At 41.7% G+C, this 20,513-nt stretch overlaps 1 protein-coding gene across 1 annotated transcript in view; it reads left to right on the top strand.

The window, feature by feature from the left end:
* enpep (glutamyl aminopeptidase) overlaps window positions 1-20,513 on the top strand; it is an 89,787-nt gene that overhangs the window by 38,272 nt on the left and 31,002 nt on the right. Inside the window, exons 2-10 of the mRNA XM_067991007.1 lie at window positions 2,878-3,019; window positions 3,595-3,726; window positions 4,827-4,947; window positions 12,513-12,667; window positions 14,496-14,609; window positions 15,372-15,506; window positions 18,628-18,693; window positions 19,965-20,030; window positions 20,146-20,297. Coding sequence (XP_067847108.1) covers window positions 2,878-3,019; window positions 3,595-3,726; window positions 4,827-4,947; window positions 12,513-12,667; window positions 14,496-14,609; window positions 15,372-15,506; window positions 18,628-18,693; window positions 19,965-20,030; window positions 20,146-20,297 — 1,083 coding nt within the window. The remainder of the gene's footprint in view (window positions 1-2,877; window positions 3,020-3,594; window positions 3,727-4,826; window positions 4,948-12,512; window positions 12,668-14,495; window positions 14,610-15,371; window positions 15,507-18,627; window positions 18,694-19,964; window positions 20,031-20,145; window positions 20,298-20,513) is intronic.

The raw sequence follows: 20,513 nt of genomic DNA, 5'->3' as shown, positions 1-20,513 counted from the left end.
GTGAACACTCGAGTCCGGCTGAGTGGAAAACAAAGACACAAGACTGCAGGGAAAGGAGATTCTGCCGTGGGTTGAAGGCTAGAATGCAGAGAAGTTATTTTATTTCAGTCAAGAACTCACTGCTATGTATGAGTGCAGGATGTTCATTATGTTGTGTTATTACACAAGAACAAGGGCCAGGATTCTCCACCCAGCGGCAGTGTTCTTGCGAGGTGGGACTTCCGCCTGCTGCAATCCCGGGTCGGGGTTGTTTGGTGTGCAGAACTGCCACCACCAAGAGGCAGCCTGCCTTTGCAGAAGGGAAAAATTCTGCTGATGCTGTGGCAGGAGCACCAGAAAAGGTGGGTTCAGTGTTAAAGGAGCTGAAGCTTACCAAAGATTGGAAGAAATGTCTCACTGAAGGCCTCGGCTAAGACTGGGGCCTTCAGCAAGTAAGTGCCGGGGGGGTGAAATGAAGGAAGAAGAGATCACCACAAGGCCCTCTACCTCCATGGAGGCACCTCAGGGAAATTACCATCTCTTTCTGGGGAATACTGCACCTTCCCCATAGTGGCCCTGGGAATTAGCAGTAACAGGGGCTGACGCCATAAAAATCGATCAGGGACCTGGCCTTGCCTTCCTCCATCGTTTACATGTGGTGAACGGGGAAGGAGTGACCAGTCTTGGCGGGTGGGGCAGGGAATTGCTACTCAGTAAGGCAGCGGGAGGCCCTACTGCCTGATTTTTCAATCATTCTCTGCCACAATCCCGCCCAATTTCAGGCAGGAACACCGAGAAGAATCCAGCCCAAGTTGTGCTGATGGAAATGTGAATCTGATCACATTCTTCTGTATGTTCACATGCTGAGTAACGAAGCAGCTGAATTATTCATATCAAGCCTCGCTTCATCACGTGTAGGCTTGGTCTGCCTTCGGAGAAACTGAAGAAGTACACATGCAAAAGACACATGTGACCAGTTCTGGTGGCAAGGGGGTACGATTGCTACCCCCCGCCTCACACAATTATACAAGCCGATATAGGGTAGTGTGAGTCAACTCCCACAAAAGAAAGACGTCAGACTGCGTACGGGAGTGACTAACTGAGGAGAGAGTCATTTGCCGGAAGGTTTGAGCAAATTCGTTTTAAAGGATCATATCTGCACTTTGCGTTAGTGAATTTCTGTAACAGATGCTGACAATAAAAAGAATACGTGCAACAATTATGCTGAGCAGAAATTGGCTAGTGGAACCAATTTCACATTCTCTCTTCTCTATGATTTAATTAGTACATTTTATTAATAAAACCAACAAACTAAATGAATGCAACACGGTTCCTGGCAAATAAAGCGATTGCTTACAGTAGGAACTTCCTGTTCCCAGCTATGTTATTGCTTCCAAATAACCAGATATTATAGGGTGATTTTATAAAGGTGACCGTAATTTTCGAACAGTAGTAAATTGTGTGCAGTGGTTGGCAGCAGCAAAATTGCTCAACTGGACTAAAAAAGTAAAGATTGTCTGCAATAGTGAGTGCTCTTTCAGGCTACATTTAGAATTTAGGTTTAATTAACTTTTAAGTAAATAATCCTGCAAATAATCAAATTATGTGGGAAACATGTTTGCTGGTCAGCAATCAACTGTACTCCATGTGAGAAAGTAAAAGGTGAGAAAGAGAAAGCTCACACCTAGTTAAACATCAGTGTAAGTGGCACAAGAAACTCATTAGTCAAAGGAAGTAATTGTTGTAAGCTGTTTTCAACTACTGTAGGCAGAAATGTTTACACTGATTCACATAAGGTTGCAATTTCTGGACAAAAGTTTGGTTCCCTATCTCCTTGCTGATATTTACAATTGGGCCGATTCATGTCAATTATGCTGCCTAATTTGCATAATATTTAGCAAGACATCATGGGCATGATTTTCGCCTGGAGCCGGGAAGGTGGGGGGTGGGCGGGAAACCCGGAAGCAGGGGTTTCTCGGACATCCTTACGATTTTAACATAAGGACGTTTTTTTTGTGCTGGTTTCCTGCCCGACAGGCCAACCTGATTGACAGGCTGGCTTTTAGTCAGAAGGGAAAAGAAGAAGGGGGAGGACGTGAACAGGTAAGTGTTAGATTGGGGGGGGTCATCGGGGGGGTGTCGGGGGTCACCGGGTGGAGGGGATCAGGGTTCACTGGGTGGGGGGGTGCGGTCGATCGGGTTTGTAGGGTCGCTGCAGGTCGGCTTGTTGGACCTGGAGAAGCAATCCTGCTCCTCCGGGCCCACAAGCTGTGCTCTAAAGGCACTTACCTGTAGTTTCGGGCCTTCTCGCCTCCTCTCATGGCGTGAAGGAGAAAGCCTGGAATCCCAGCTCCCAGGGGTTAAAATCAAAAAAGCTTTGAAAATAGAGTCCCACAGCCTCCTTAAAAGCTTCTAATGCCTGACTCGCCTCCTAAGAGCGGGTTGGTTGCCCACCCCTCATCCCACCCCCTGAAAATCGTAAATGAGTGGATTGGGGGCGGGTTTTAGATTTTTGAAATTATTACTACCCCGCCCCCCCAACCCACCCGTTTTTCCAGACTAAGATCATGCACCATGTATTTGTGTAGTTGGATGAGAGTCATACTGCGGTTTTTGTGCATGTTCTATCTATACACAGTACAGTGTATATGGTGGGAGATTAGTCGACTGCAGAGGCAGTTATTTAAAAGATGGTGAAAACTTCACCGGGGCAGGAGGGATTTGCTTTTTACTGAGTGTTGCTTCTCGTTTGCCCATTACCTGTACTTTGCTATAACAATGCCTGATCAGAAAAAGTTGAAAAAATTATTTTCCAGAGTGATTTTGTTATTTTTGATTTTTCTGGTGCTTTTCATTCTTTTTTTTTAAGTATCCATAAAAGTGTTGTTTTACTAACAGGAGCATTGCAGCTACTGACCATGAACCAACAGATGCACGGAAATCTTTCCCTTGTTTCGATGAACCCAATAAGAAAGCGACATACACCATCTCTTTAATATACAATGAGCCATATCAAGTACTTTCAAACATGCCAATTGAGGTAATTATATAACACTTCAAAAATAAGATCGGTGCAGTCATTGGCCTAGAATTGCTGAAGCACATGCACAGATGTGTTTATGGGTAAATGGGGAGCATGTTTAATCTGAATTTCTCTTTACCAGCTGAACTCCTGTGGTGCTGCTCAGGGGTAATCTAGAATCTGGAGCCTGGCTGTTTGTTTAGCTGCTAAGGTGGAGCTGTGTTTAACCTAGCCTATCACTTTAAGGCGACTGTTCAAGTACTCCATACGGGGAAGTGATCTAAATAGGCCAATGCCGAGGGAAGTTTCTGTAAACTGGCAGTTAACACGTAAATCCTCAGATTCTGCTTTTGGGGGGTTGGGAAAGGTTTGAAGATTCTGCTCTTGATTAAAAACAGCCCAGACATAACTAGCCTTTTCTCTTTATACTTTTGACACTTTAAACTGTGACCCCTGAAATGAGGTGGATGCACGATATATATATATATATTTTTAGTACAATGATAGATATAAAGACACTGAAACAAATCCACACATACAGGTGTCTCAATGGTACATGGAGCGTGGATTTAATGAGCTTCTTTATCTTCCAGAAAGAGGAAAATCTGAGTGGTGGCCAGAAAAAAACAACATTTAAAACATCCGTCAAAATGAGTACTTATTTGGTCTGTTTTGCTGTTCATCAGTTTGCATTTGAAGAAAGAATATCATCAAGTGGAATCCCTGTGAGTTATTTAATATCTTGGGAACAAGATAGCATTTTTATACCAAAGTATTCATTGTTTTGCAAAATCTGAACACTCCATGAACTTTCCATACCCTCCATGAACTTTCCACACACTCCAGAGATCTGTTTATTCCACATAGTGGTCACTGCGAAGTAACTAAATGAAGTAAAAGTTATCGCTGACACTAACTAGTAGAAGGGTATTGCAATAATAGGGGATACTTTTGGCTGTGCGATAGTATAAAACGGGTGATAACGAATCAGCAGCCCATTTAACATCTCTCCTGATTTTTATTTCCGTTAACTTCAGTTGAAATAAAAATCGGAAGAGATGTAAAACAAACTGTCTATTCACTATGATCTGTTTTATAATTTCACACACAGTCAAAATGACCCCCATTGTGTGTTGTTTGGTCCGGATCACCCATTGGTTCAGTGTCATATGTCGTGGGTCCATGACACCTAAACAGATTTGGCGCTGAGAGACCAACACGGGTGTTACAACTTTGCAGCACTGCCTAGTGACTTTCTTAAAATATTTGGAGTTTAGCCACAAAGATTTGAAAGGCCACAAGTTCGATCCTCAATCTGGGCTGAGTTAGATGGTCCTAGCAGTTAGGATGCTGCAATTGGCATTAGTACTTATGAGCTAGGGAGGGGAAAATCAGCCAAGATTCCTGCTCCTGGCTACTATCCAGTGATGCTGGGAAAATGTACATGTGTAGATGCTGCCCGATGTCAGCATCAAGTTCAGCTGTGATGCCCCCATAGTAGAATAATCTGTCGACACTCACTTCGTCAGCTTATCTGTGAAGAGTGACCACTTGGATGAAATATCAGGGAGTGCCTGGCACCTGCGCACCCTGACCCCAGCACGAGTAAGAAGCTTTAGGAGAGGGAGGGAAAAATTGGAAGGAGAGATTTAAAAAAATATATGGAGTTCATCAAACACCTGGGATTGAATTGCTGTAAGAAAAGTGAATGCATCTGTTTCTTTGTGAAAAGATGTAAGGTCACAAAGGTTTTTCTTACAGAATAAACTGAATTCAATAATACTATATTTGTTTAATTCTATTTTTCTTTGTTTTCATTTTTCAGCTGAGAATTTATGTCCAGCCTGAACAGAAGCACACGGCAATATATGCAGCAGACACAATGAAAACAATATTTGACTACTTCGAACAATATTTTAATATAAGTTATGCTCTTCCTAAATTAGGTAATGTTAATGTGATTTTATCTTTTTTGTTGTTTATTACAAAGTTTGATTAAACAATTACAACACGGTAAGGACTGGAGGGAGGTGTACAGTGATGTTCCCCAGGGGTTGGTGCTGGGACCACTACTTTTCTTGATATATGTTAATGACTTGGACTTGGGTGTACAGGGCACAATTTCAAAATTTGCAGATGACACAAAACTTGGAAGGGTAGTAAACAGTGAGGAGGATAGTGATAGACTTCAAGAAGATATAGACAGGCTGGTGGCATGGGCAGACACGTGGCAGAGGAAATTTAACGCAGAAAAATGTGAAATGATACACTTCGGTAGGAAGAATGAGGAGAGACAATATAATTAGAGGGCACAACTCTAAAAGGGGTACAGGAACAGAGAGATCGGGGGGGCATATGTGCACAAATCGTTGAAGGTGGCAGGGCAGGTTGAGAAAGCGGTTAAAAAAGCATATGGGATCCTGGGCTTTATAAATAGAGGCATAGTGTACAAAAGTATGGAAGTCATGATGAACCTTTATAAAACACTGGTTCGGCCACAACAGGAGTATTGTGTCCAGTTCTGGGCATCACACTTCAGGAAAGATGTGAAGGTCTTAGAGAGGGTGCAGAAGAGATTTACTAGAATGTTTCCAGGGATGAGGGACTTTAGTTACGTGGATAGACTGGAGAAGCTGGGGTTGTTCTCCTTGGAACAGAGACGGTTGCGAGGAGATTTTATAAGGTGTTCAAAATCATGAAGGGTCCAGACAGAAGACAGAGAGAAACAGTTTCCATTGGTGGAAGGGTCAAGGACCAGAGGACATAGATTTAAGGTGATTGGCAAAAGAACCAAAGGTGAAATGAGGAAAAACTTTTTTACACAGTGGTTAGGATCTGGAATGCACCGAGGGGGTGGTGGAGGCAGATTCAATCATGGCCTTCAAAAGGGAACTGGATAAGTACTTGAAAGGAAAAAAATTGTAGGGCTACGGGGATAGGGCGGGGGAGTGGGACTAGCTGGAATGCTCTTGCATAGAGTTGGCGCGGACTCGATGGGCCGAATGGCCTCCTTCCGTGCTGTAACATTTCTATGAAACAAAGTAGAAAAATGTAGTTATTTATCTGTGGTTTCTGTCAGTAGTCTTGGATCACATTTGTTACCAATTCTAATTACCTTTTTGCTTTTTATCCGCCCACGCATTACAGGTGTGTTTTTATTTAATTGTATCTTCACACTCTTCCCTTGGAGAACAGGGTGAAATGGTGGACGGATTCACAGGCTGATTAACAATCTGACAAGCTGCATCATGAACGCTCCTTCTATGGCTGTAACCATCTTTATACCAGCTGATAGGGTGTTTAGTCCTGTATGGTGGAAGGGTTTCATGGACTCCCACAACCCATACGACAGGGCACCCACACCCACTGGGCACGAGTATCCCACTGAATGTCAAACCAGAATTCAGAGGCGGAGCTTGGCAGGAGTGGCTGAAGCAGGATTCAATCCTACACCTTCGGACTCAGGCGGGAATCCCACCACTACACCAAAGGCTCGATTCTGGTGTATTGTTAATATATTATTATACTCTGTGATGGAAGCATTGGGCCAATTACAATACAGGAAGTGGGTCACGCAACCATCCTTTATACAATAGGAGGAAAAAATTTGCATTTATGTAGTGTCTTATGTCCACAGGAGTTCCAAAGCATTTAACAACTAATAGATTACTTTTGAAGGTTGCAGATCAGTAAATTCTCCAGACTTTCCAGGGTTAACTTCCGGAGGAATTATTTATTACCTTATACAGTTATTACTTTCAACTATATTATTGTTTAATGACAAGTTTGCGGGAACTGATGCAACCTGATAATGTAATACAGTAAATAGATGTGTGTATTCATTTGGTGAATACTGGGCATGTAGTTTCCCAGTAATGAGCTCCAGTTATTTCACAGCACACTGACTACAATATCAAAGATGTCGTTAATATCCTTTTCTGAAAACTGCACCGAATTACTGCCAGTTGCTGTTTTACTAGAGTAGCCCAAGACTATTAACCTCATTCCTATCATTGTTACCAATAAAGGCTTTTATTATATTCCCCTTCCATTTTTCAAATAACTACCCTGCCTCTACGTTGCCCTTCTCCTCAACTCTATGCTTCATTTCCAGGCTAATAGAATGGGCAGGCCAACAGCAACAACAACTTGTATTTATATAGTGCCTTTAACTTAGCTAAATATCCAACGGTGCTTCACAATTGGGGGAAACAGGTCTGAGCAGCAGTGGAGCAGGGAGAAGGGCGGTTTGGGAAGGTGGCTGAAGTAGCTGTTGAAGAGGTATGTTTTAAGGAGGATTTGAAGGTGGGAACAGATGTAGCAAGATGTTGCATTAAGAACATAAAAAATAGAAGTAGGAGCAGGCCATACGGCCCCTCGAGCTTGCTCGGCTATTCAATCAGGTCATGACTGATCTTCAACCCCGATCTCCATATCCCTTGATTCCCCTAGAATCCAAAAATCTATCCATCTCAGCCTTGAATATACTCAATGACTCAGCATCCACAGCCCTCTGGGGTAGAGAATTCCAAAGACTCACATCCCTCTGAGTAAAGAAATTCCTCCTCATCTCAGTCTTAAATGGCTGACCCCTTATCCTGTGACTATGCACTTTAGTTCTAGACTCGCCAGGGGAAACAACCTCTCAGCATCTACCCTGTCAAGCCCCCTCAGAATCTTATATGTTTCAATGAGATCACCTCTCATTCTTCTAAACTCCAGAGATTATAGGCTCATTCTATTCAACCTCTCCTCATAGGACAACCCTCTAGTGAACCTTCTCTGCACTGCCTCTAAGGCAAGTATATCCTTCCTTAGATAAGGAGACCAAAACTGTACGCAGTACTCCAGGTGAGGTCTCACCAAAGCCCTGTACAACTGTAGTATGACTTCCTTACTCTTGTACTCCAGCCCCATTGCAATAAAGGCCAACATGCCATTTGCTTTCCTAACTGCCTGCTGTACCTGCATGCTAACTTTTTGTGTTTCTTGTACCAGGACACCCAAGTCTCTCTGAACCCTAACATTTAATAGTTTCTCACCATTTAAAAAATATTCTGGTTTTCTATTCTTTCTACCAAAGTAAATAAACTCACATTTCCCCACATTATACTCCATCTGCCACCTACTTGCCTACTCACTTAACCCTTTGCAGACACTTTGTGTCCTCTTCATTGCTTACTTTCCCACCTAGCTTTGTATCATCAGCAAACTTGGATACATTACACTCAGTCCCTTTATCGAAGTCATTAATATAGATTGTAAATATCTGAGGCCCAAGGATTCAAGGAGTGAGTTGCAGAATGTAGGGGCAAGATGCCTGTAGGTAGAGCAGAGGGAGGGAGAATATGGATTAGACCAGAGCTGGAATAGTGGAGGATGCAAGCAGGGATGTAGGGGTGCAGGAGCCTATTAAGGTAGCATTGGGTCAGGGTCATAGGTGAATGGAATTTTGTACAGTAAAGCATGCAAATAGTGGGGTTCTGGATGAGCTGGAGTTTATGCAGTTTGTAGCTTGGGAGGCCATTGAGAGGGCAGTGGAAAAATCAAATCTGGAGGTGAGTAGGGGGAGGATGAGGGTTTCAGTGGCAGTATGAGGTTGTGGACCATTGGGTTGAGTGTAAACTGAAGGGAATGGGTTGAAGTCTGTGATGCAGAGTTTGTAATGATGGCCAAACAGTCAAACCAGTGCTGAGCTGCAAGAAATTCTGGCTCATCCACAACTTGATGTTGGACAGGCAGTCCAATAGCATAGTGACAGTTGTGAAATCAAGGGTTATAATGGAAGTTAAAGCTGGACATTGTTGATTTACATGAGAAAGCTGACACCATGCTTACAGATAATGTCGCTGTGGAGCAACATATTAATGAGGATTGAGATGGGGCATAGATGGAAATTTGGGGTCGACCAGAGGTGACAATGGGGGCAGGTGAGCAGAAGCCATTGCAGGAGATGTACTTGCACTATTGATTCAGGTAAGACTGGACCATGAGTGGGCAGTGCAGTGGAAGTGGATCAGGAAGAAGAGGTGGTGATGGAAGATAGGTTGACAGCCTCTGATAGGTCAGTAAGGAAAAGGATGGATAACAAATAGCAGTCATAATCAAAAATAATGTTACTGGTGACTTTGACCAGGACGGTCTCGATGCTAAGAGTGGGATGAAAGCAGGATTGAAGAGTTTAGAATAGGAAAATGTGAGAAAGGTGGGCATGGAACATCCTGGTCTCAGGATTTTGATAGTACCTTTCTGTAGTCAACATAGGTGGAGAAATCCTTGAAAGTTCACTGGGTTAACTCATCCTTGAATTTGCCCTCCTTCCCATCATTACCTCATACAAGTTCTAGGCACAGGACCCTGTGGAAAGGAATGCCTGGTCTACTTGCTACTTTGGCCCCTTGATGTCTCAGATAGTAGAACCTCACTGTGTGGGAAATTACAGGCATAAATCTATCTTCTACCACTCTGATGCTTTGTGTTGGTACCAATGATTTGTGCCTCCAGTTTACTGCAAATAGAAATCTCTAAACAACAATATAAGAACGGTAAAATATTTTTAAAAATATATATATTTCTCCACCATGCTCCCCTGATCATTAGTAGGAAAAGTTACTCCCCGGTATAAATACAGACCATATAGTCCCAGGTTTGATTCCCAGTCTGTGCTGATCTAGCTGAATTTAGCTGGTGAAGCAGTTCGGGTGCTACAATTAGCCACAGAGCCCCAGGATTAGAGGGTAAATAATCAATTGGAGTTTCTGCCCCTAATCGCTGTCCAGTGACTCTTGGTGGAATGTGTCTGGATGTCAGGTGAGAACAGAATTAGGTTTGGCTACGATGCTCTCCATAGCTGAATAACATATTGGTGCTCAAACCCAGATTGTTCACTGTGGTAGTGGCATTAATCAGGCTGTCAGTAGCCAAAAATGAATAAGAGTTTCATGCCATTATGTAGTTTCCAGAGGGTGTAGAGCAACGCTGTTGGACGTGTCCACCTCAAAATAGGCAGGACTTTATTGATATATGCATTTGGGTGCAGGAATGCCATTTTCCGACATTCAGGTGTGCAGGACATCAATTCTAAAAGATGATCATTTGAATTGGACATACCTTAATTGGCTGCACCCCACCAAAACATTACTAACCATATCTTCAGGTCTTGGTGCACCTACCTGCTAGTGACTGTGGGTAACTGTTTTCACAGGTTCTGGATCATCAGAGAGCTAGGTGCACAGCTGTGCAATTTTCTGCATTGATCTACAGCTACCTTGCAACATAGGACTGGCACATTCAGTGACAGTAACAATCAGCTGTGGCCTGAAGCCTTACAGGCGTTCTGCAATGTTCGTCAGTGGGGATGGTGCCATGGAGTGGCACAGAAGGCTTGCAACCACCTCATGTAGTACCACCTCCACTTTAACAACCACCAAATAGAGGTTGAACACCGGGTTATTCTTGCATGTGCCTACAGATTCATGTTTGTTCCTTAGGTTTCCTTTACCATCTTTTTTCCTGTTATTTCTTAGTCTCCTCCCTCTCCAGTCTTAGAAAAGGCTTCTAATTGGTTAAGATGACTTCTGAAACTTATCAAAGGCTTTAAGAGTTGTTATGCCTCCCCCCACCCCCAAATTCCCTTTGAATTTCACTTACATACAATTTCCCATTACCATTGCTGCACCCATCCAAATCTGCACCAAAAGCAATGCTAATGAGATGACCTTGAAAAATTGGATGTAAGCAGCACACTTGTATTTAAGTCTGTTTAATCTCCTTACAAGCCATTCAAATCTAGAGCACACCAAAAGTAGAGAACCTAGACTTCATTGTTCAGGCCACAGATGAAGAAAGGCCATTTAGCTAACGCATCAGATGTAAAATGGCCAAGGCATCAGATGAAGAATGAATGCTAGGCCAAGGCATCAGATGAAGAATGGCCAGTAGGCCAAGGCATCAGATGAAGAATGAATGCTAGGCCAAGGCATCAGATGAAGAATGGCCAGTAGGCCAAGGCATCAGATGAAGAATGGCCACTGGGCCAAGGCATCAGATGAAGAATGGCAACTAGGCCAAGGCATCAGATGAAGAATGGCCACTGGGCCAAGGCATCAGATGAAGAATGGCCACCAGGCCAAGGCATCAGATGAAGAATGGCCACTAGGCCAAGGCTTCAGATGAAGAATGGCCACTAGGCCAAGGCATCAGATGAAGAATGGCAACTAGGCCAAGGCATCAGATGAAGAATGGCCACCAGGCCAAGGCATCAGATGAAGAATGGCCACTAGGCCAAGGCTTCTGATGAAGAATGGCCAGTAGGCCAAGGCATCAGATGAAGAATGGCCACCAGGCCAAGGCATCAGATGAAGAATGGCCACCAGGCCAAGGCATCAGATGAAGAATGGCCACCAGGCCAAGGCATCAGATGAAGAATGGCCACCAGGCCAAGGCTTCAGATGAAGAATGGCCAGTAGGCCAAGGCATCAGATGAAGAATGGCCAGTAGGCCAAGGCTTCAGATGAAGAATGGCCACTAGGCCAAGGCATCAGATGAAGATTGGCCACTAGGCCAAGGCATTAAATGATGAATGGCCACCAGGCCAAGGCATCAGATGAAGAATGGCCAGTAGGCCAAGGCATCAGATGACTGTTGGTGCTCTATTTTTGGCTCTGGCAGCCCTGCTTCAGGGATTTTCAAGATGGCTGCCTATCAGTAGAGAGATAAAAGACATCTAATCTAATAGAATTAAACACATTTCATAGTCTATTATTTTTGAAATGAACTATTTTAATGTTAAAGAAACAATTAATGGTTAACAATGCAATACAAAATTTAATCTACTGGCTAGGTAACCCTTGAAACTCATTCCTGACCATTATAGCAAAGAAAGGGAATGGGATACACATCTGTTTTTTTATATCAAATATATTGTTCATGCTGTTCATTACACCAACATCCACAATATGTTCATTTCTTCTCTGAACACTTGCTGTCTCAATCACCTAGTTGATGGTAACCATTACAAAACATGGAAAGGAAGGTACAAAACCTAATAAAATGTACAGGAACTGGTGGAATTGAATGCATCTGATGGGCTATAAATAATTAGGTATCCTTAATTTGTAGAATAAATTCCGTTATCTACTTTTCCCCATTGCAAATAGTTTCTATATCTAAAAAGAGCTTCGGAATATACAGAGTTCAATTGGAAATCAGAACATTAATCAGTTTCTCGAAAGTAAGAAATAAATTGTAATTGAAATTAGTACTTAATATTAATCATAAAATAATGAAGATCTGACATCTAATCATTGAATACCAAATATATCATCAGGTAATCTACAAATGACAAAAGAAAATGGGAGCTGTGAACTGTTGGTCAAAATTTGATGAATATTTGGTTCATCATGTGGTTCTAGTGGTTGTTACTTATTTTGTAATTCTGAAATAATAAAGTGAATACAATGTACACATTTCTATCATGTAACTCCTTTTGATGATATTACTTACATTGCAGATATGATTGCCATCCCAGACTTTGGTACTGGTGCAATGGAAAACTGGGGACTGATCACCTACAGAGAGACTAACCTGCTGTTTGATAGCAGTGAATCTTCGTCAAACAATAAGCAACGGGTTGCTACAGTTATTGCCCATGAACTTGTTCACCAGGTACTGTAAGGATGCAACATTCAGTTTTCAGGAATGCCCAATTTGTGCATTATTAGGGATCTATAATGAGCTGCTGATAATGAGATCTGTTTTAAGATTTGTGCCAGATCATAAATGTCTCCTCTGCCTTCCTTAAGGCAAGTTTTTTTTTGGCCTATTCAGTGTGTCTGGAATTGCTGGGTTCCCACTAACGGTGAACACCAGCACAGAAATTAGATATAATTAGGAAAAGAAATAGAGACACTGATAAGATTTCAAAGAAGGAGATAATGTTGATAAGACATCAATCAATGAACTATGAAAAAAGGCAAAGGGATCTAATAAAATCAATTGGATAAAAAGATTAAGGGAGACATGATCCAGGATTTTTAAAATTATGATGAAGGGAATCAATGAGATGGAGGTGTAGTTCTTTGTGTTAAGCATGAGAGAGAAACCGGGGTTCTGAGTATAAGTTAAGGAAACTAAACAATTTGTAAGTTAAAGAGCAACTATTTACCATGTAAAGTTGTTCATTTATTGAAAAGCCCTCCATCAAACTCGGTGATTATTGACCCTTTTGAAAAATTAAGGAAACGCACTGAAAGATTCCTAATTCAACTAAAAGTAAAGAATCCTGACTTAGTAAGGGGGAAGGAGAGATGAGAATGATCTGTGAGGTCCTGAATATGGGCTGAGAGGGCTTGTTCATACCTTATTTTGTTCTTAGGAGTATCTCAAAGGTTATTTTATTTCAACATGGTTTACAAATGGTGCAAAATGCAAAAAAGCTAACAAATAAAAATACTGTCATCAAATCCCCAGTAACATACAAGATGGGCAGAAGTTATGAGGGAGACCATTTCAAAAATATTTTCTATTTGCAAGTTGTGAGGTTTTGAATGAGTGATTTGGTTATGAAATATAGTGCAAATTTCTTATTTTCATCTAACTAATGCTATTGTTCAGTATGTGGCAAAACATTATTGAATCCATTGTACAATTCGCGTGTCCATATTTTGAAAGATAAATATAACTGTCATTGCTCAAAAACTGGTTCTGTAGTGGCTAAATTCCTCCTCCATAGTCATGGACATATATTCAGGGCAAAAGTCTGTTTTGTAGCTTTTGACACTAGAGGGATAAATTTTAAATTTAGCACTTTTGGAAAGATCTTTGCATAACAGGAGCACATAACAGGAATTTGGGTGCTGAGGTCAGCATGTCCCAAACCTGAGTTCCTTATTTGCACTCTTGTCCCATAAAGCTCTGTGCTGCAAAACTGTAACATTTACCCTAAATCCAGATTGCTTTACTTGCTGTTGAATCAGGAGTTTGTCTGGCTGTGCTAACAAATTGAAGGATAGCTCAAGCAGGGAAGGGTCCACTTAACATTGTGCATTGTCCTAATGTGAAGGCCATTCATTAACATGTGTAAACCTGAAAAATCCTGTGAAAGTTTAGCATATGTAGTTTACATCTGGTTTCTCTCAGATCTACGTTGCACATGCACAGTGTTTACAATCCAGGAACAATAGGGAGGAAGGTGAGACTCAAAAAATAAACCCACCTATTTGTATATTATAAGTCACATTAAGATTGCCTAAAGGCATACTGTAAGTTGAACTTTGATTGCAGGTTGCGTCTTTCTGCATGGAAAATCATGGGAGCCATCAGATCTAGAAATGTGAGGTGCAAATTGACAAATTGCGGAAATAGATGTGCAAACCCCCAGATTTCGTACTTCCAGATGTTTCGTTTGATTTTCTTTTGGTTGAAGTCAAATATACTGAAACCAAACTTATCAAACTCATTAGCATGTTAATAACACATGTATTTATACTTGTAGTGGTTTGGAAATCTTGTAACCATGGATTGGTGGGATGACTTGTGGCTGAATGAAGGATTTGCCAGTTTCTTTGAGTACATTGGAGTAAATGCAGTTGAACCTAGTTGGTTAATGGTAAGTCAATCTTTCTTATTGGTTCTGAAATTACATCGTGGGATACCAGCATACAAATGCTCAACACATTCTTTGGAAATTCCTCGTTCTACTATTTTAGTGGAGATATTAATGGAGGTGTTAACCCGTTTAAAGTAAGTGGGTTAACACTGAGTTAACAAATTAGCAGCTCACTGTCTTCTGAGCTGGAAGAGGGTGATCAACGTCCTGCAAGGTGGCTGGAATAGAAAATTAGGGACAATGGAAGAGAAAAAAAATATTTTAAAATTGACAAGGCTATTTGCATCAAAGGATGAAGTGGCTGATCAGTGGTCCTGAAAATAATCTAATGGTTTTTGAAAAACACTTCATTTAATAATGTTGCATCACTGTGACGTGAAACAGCAATGGCTCACTTTCTAGTGCCAGTAACTTAAATTGTAGCATTTCATTGAGAGAATGTATGCACGTTTGGATACACCACTGCTGTCAATACTTAGTTACCAACTCCGATTGTTTATTAATCCTCTAATCCAGGATCTATGTGGCTAATTGTCTGTATATTAACAAATATGTACAATTAATTAAAATTAATGATGAAAGTTAGGAATTCTTTGTTATTTTTTCCAGTGAAAGCAGCTATTATCGTCTCTTATTTTCTAATTGTATTGCATCAATTTTTATAAGTTAACACACTGGCATGTTCCAGGGGCAAAAGTAACTTATTGAACAATTATGCATGATTGGTTTGATCAGTAATATCTCTGATATTATCTTTCACAGTTGGATCAGATTCTCATAGAAGATGTTTTGTCTGTAATGGCTGATGATGCCTTGTTATCATCCCATCCGATCATTGTTAGTGTATCAACGCCAGCAGAAATTACCTCAGTATTTGATGGGATATCGTATAGTAAGGTAAGAACTGCCTTTAGTTATTATAAATGAGTTATATATTGGGAACTTCTTTGTAGCGCTATTTTGTGAGGCATACAAAAAATATGATGTGGAGATGCCGGTGATGGACTGGGGTGAACAAATGTAAGGAATCTTACAACACCAGGTTATAGTCCAACAATTTTATTTTAAAATCACAAGCTTTCGGAGATTATCTCACCTGACGAAGGAGATAATCTCCGAAAGCTTGTGATTTTAAAATAAAATTGTTGGACTATAACCTGGTGTTGTAAGATTTCTTACATACATAAAAGATGCAGCAATATTTTACATGGTTTTCAATTACAGAATGATTCAGAAACTATGGGATGAAATTGTGCTGTGTGATACTAGTAAGGAATGCATTATTTGTATGAAATTCATTATTTTAAAGTTAATGCTTTCATTAATATCATGGATAGAGGAATTAATGTGTTTCTCAACTGCACAATTTTAACCTCATAGTAGATCATAGAATCTGACACTGTAAATAGGGGCCACTATATTTGAGAAATGTGCAATAGTGAGCAGTTAACACTTGTATCTGTCTGTATTATTGAATTGAATTGCACACATCTGTTAACAGCAAGATAGTTTGGTATTGAATTATGTTAACGGTGAAATGAAAGATATGCTGAATTGATTGTGAACAAAGTAATGTTGTAAACAATATCTGCCTTGCAAACTATAAATTTTGAATGCAAACAGTGGCCAGTTTGGAGCATAATGATAACCAGTTACAGCCTTTGTAATAGAGCATTACCTACTTTAAATTTACTGGAATATTATATTCATACCACAGTAAATGTATTTGTTCAAATATTTCATTTTATGAGCCTTTATGATTGTTGCCCAACTGCATACAAGTATTCTAATTTCTAAAAGGCAATAGCACCATAAATTAGTATGAGGCTGCTTATATCACATGTTTAGATACCTTGTAAGAAACACACACAATTTAACACTAAAGATCCCTTTAAACCAGTGTTTTGACGTGAAAGTGGCAATTTTGTGACCTCATGCTGTCAGCAGGAGGCCTTGCCCATCAGCAGTGTATATTGGAAATGTAGTCACATACTTTCTACTATTTTCCAGCCTTTAACTTAGCGGGTTAGATCTTGACTTTGTGCGAAAATGTAAAACGGGGGATAGTGAGTTGGCAGCCCGTTTTGCATCTTTCCCGATTATTATTTGCATTGACTTCAGTGGAAATTAAAATTGGGAGAGACACAAAATCGGGCTGCTGACTCACTATCTCCCACTTTACATTATCGCACAAAGCCAAAATTTAATCCAGCGTGCTCCTGAAATTCCAGAATGCATTCTTGGGAGGTAAGGTTTTCCACTGGAAGGGTGATCATTCCTTTGTCTGCTATTTAGTGGAGGTATTATATCATGAGTTAACACCTGTCTTAAAATAACAGGATGTTTTATGAATGTATCGGTGTTCATCTGCTAATATTGCCAAAGTAATTTCTAAGCTAATATACATTAAAAAAATACAGTTCAATGTTCATCAAAAACAGTCAGTAGCCTTGCAAGTATTATAGAATTGTTGAATTATAGAAACTACAATATAGCAGGAAGCAATTCAGCCTATTGTGCCTGAACTGGTGCTCTCTCTTCAACTGGACTTATCAATTTCCCTGCCCTTTCACCATCTCCTTTTATATTCTTCCTTTTCAATATTTATTCAGTTTCATTTTAAATGATGTTATAATTTTTGCTCCAATAACCACTTGTGGTAATGCATTCCATTTTCTAATAAGTTTCTGTGTGAAAATATTTCTTCTAATTTTCCTTCTCCCAGTGATAATCCTGAGTCTATGCCACTTTGTTACTGATTTACCAAAAGTGGAAAGAATATTTCACTATTTCATTAATTTCCAATATTAATTTGCAATTTGTCAAAGGTTTCTGTAATGGCATTGGGGTCGAGATTTTCCTATTCACCGTGTGGGTAGCAATCTGGCAGAATGGACCGCCCACTCTTTATAGAACCTACCCGATTTTCATTCCAGTGCAACGAAAATCCAGCAGGAATCCTGCTGGAATCCCACTCTGCCAGTGCAAGTGCAGTGGAGCAGAACTCCTGGCCATCCAGATGCACCAATGCAGACCTCGTCAGGGGTCATTTACATGGTCGGGGGCTGGGGAGAGGGGAGGGGGGTGCTAGCAGTGAATGCAAGGGTGCATCAGCAGCACCCGCTCAGAGGCCTGGAAAATCGGAGGGGCTCCATGCCCTTCCAAGGCTGGGAGAAAAGTTCAGTAAGGGCATAACAAACCGGTGAATTTTGCTTTTCTGCAGCTCTCAATGGAGCCAGCGGAGCTCTGTTGAAAATAATCTTGCATGAGTTCCCCTGAGACTTTATAAAGGTGTTTCAAGGTAACCCAGGAACTTCCCCAGACATGCCCTCTTGACCGGGGTGGGGGGGGGTGGGGCGGGGAGGTGCGGGGGGTGGGGGGGTATGGACAGATGGTCCGCCACGTGCCCCCCCACCGGAATTAAAGGAACGCTATAAATGGGGTGTAATCCCGGTGGAACTATGTTCCATACCAAACGCATAACCTCCCTAGATGGAAATCTTTTCCTCTCTCCCTCAACCAGTAATTTCAACCCCTCAGCCTCTATGAAGTGGGACAAGTTCAAATTACTTGCTGAACCATAGAATTGCAGCAACAGATATTATTGAAGCACAATCGGCCCCAACTATTATTCTTTGAATTGAGCTTTTTCTACTTATGGTTTTTCTATTAACATAGTAACACATTACCAGTTTCAGACGGAGAAGTCCTTCGATCCAACTTGCCTACCTATCCAGAGCATTCTCTTGGAGCTTTTCTAATAACCCTCAATCCCATTTGTTGACAAGAACCTGTCTAATTTTTTCTTGAAACCCATTAAAGTTTCTTGTTCCACCACCCATGCCAATAATCTGTTCCACAGACATACCACCCTTTCAGTAAAAACAGTTCCTCCTGCATTTCCTATTTTCTTTTTGTTGTCCTTAATGTAAGGGCTATAACATTGTGTGCTGTAATCAGAGATCATACTGTGAGGGACTACTATGTTTTTGTTCATGCCATGTGCTTATGGTTGCAGGGTGCCTCGATTCTACGTATGTTGCGTGACTGGATGACTCCAGAAAGTTTTCAGCGGGGATGCCAGGTACAACATTTTGAGTTTTTTGTTTTCATAAGGAGGTGTGGCAATAGACAAAGCACTATGGTAGAGCTCCAGACCATTGTCCTAAGATGGTTATCTGTGCTGATATTCCTCTAATGGTGAGTCCTCATTATTAGTAATGCTGTCCTGGGGGACACCAACTGGAGGCCAGCAGATTCCCAGCAGAGATGGAGGGCAAATCAGAAGGAGAGTCATCCAAATGACATTGATGGAAATCTAGGGGTAAATTTTAACTTCCAGCTGGGAAGGGAGGGGGGAAGATGTTCGGGTGCGAAACCCGAAAGGTAAGTGGGCAGATTGTGACCTTAATGAGGCCAATCCATTTCACTTCCGGGTTTTGCACCCATAGCCACCCAGGGATTGGAGGGAGGGAGGGAGGGATCATGCGCCGGGGAGAAGAGCCGGGGAGAAGATGAGGGGGGGCCTGGGAAGAAGATGGGGGGATGCCGGGAAGAAGATGACGAGGGAAGGGAAGAAGATAGGAGGGGCCGGGAAGAAGATGGGGGGGGGGGGCGGGAAAAAGATTAAGAGGATCGGGAAGAAGATCGGGGGGCTGGGTAAGAAGATCGGAGGTCACTGGAGGTCAGGTGAAGAGTCGAAGGTAGGTGGACGCCCACCTTGGGGGGTGGGGTCCATCATCAGGGTGGGGGGGGGGATGGCGGCCGATCGCGGGTTTCCTGTCGCGCCAGGTGAGCTTTTTGGGCCTGGATGAAACACTCCTGCTCCTCTGGACCCACAAGCAGTGCAATAAAGGCACTCGCCTCATGGATCTGGCTCTTCCCGCCTGCTTTCACCTGACGGGATTCGGAAGCGATGAGAATCCCGAGCAGGTAAGGTTAAATTCATTTTAATTGTCCAACGCACAAAATATTAAGTACCTTAAGTATCTCAATGAGGTACATTGCCCTTTTAAGTATCGGCCCGCCGGCTTTAAGTGGGGACAGGACTTCCTGGTGTCTGCTGTCCACATGCAAAAACCTGCCTGGGTTAAACCCAGAAGTGGGTGAATTGGAGCCAGGATGTGGTCCCGCTCCAAAAACCTGTTATTTTAACCTCCCACCCACTCCCCAATCCACCCATTCTTGGGGGTTAAAATTTACCCCCAATCACTTGTCTACATCTTGGCTGTGAATGATTAAAAGCACTGAGAAACCAAGAAGGAGACTGAAGGAGAATAGTACTTGCCTTACCAAAAAAAAACTTTGTTTACAATTGCTGAAGAAAATATTTTAAATGCTACATTCTATCTTCAGAAATACCTCAAGGATCATAAGTTTCAAAATGCAAAAACGGATGACTTCTGGCAAGCCCTAGCTCAGGTAGGTCCAGTTTAGGTTGTATATTTTGGTCCATTTTATGTGAGAGAATCTGCTGCTTGTGCTCATCTCAATTTTCCACTGTTATTATGCAGCACTGTTTTCATTTCTTCTGTAGGTCAGTGGTGATCCTGTAAAGGAAGTGATGGATACGTGGACACGACAGATGGGTTTCCCTGTGCTGAATGTCGAATTAAACTCAACGATCACACAGAAACGCTTCCTGTTAGATGCAAAAGCAGATCCGACTCAACCTCCTTCATTTCTGAAGTAAGACTTCCAGTCCAGTGTATAACTAATTCACTTTGATTGTTTTGAATACACTTCTTTACTTTATAACCTCTTACAACTGGTTTCAAATATGCATTATAGGACTAACTTAATCCAATGATTAAACATGCTTAAGAACAACAGGGTACATTTTTAGGACTCCATCACTGATGATGCTGTAGCAGAATGGTCACGGTCAGGAAACTGGGTGGTGAT

Source organism: Heptranchias perlo, chromosome 1, assembly GCF_035084215.1.
Source record: "Heptranchias perlo isolate sHepPer1 chromosome 1, sHepPer1.hap1, whole genome shotgun sequence".
NCBI lineage: Eukaryota > Metazoa > Chordata > Chondrichthyes > Hexanchiformes > Hexanchidae > Heptranchias > Heptranchias perlo.
This window is presented reverse-complemented; position numbering and strand designations above follow the sequence as displayed.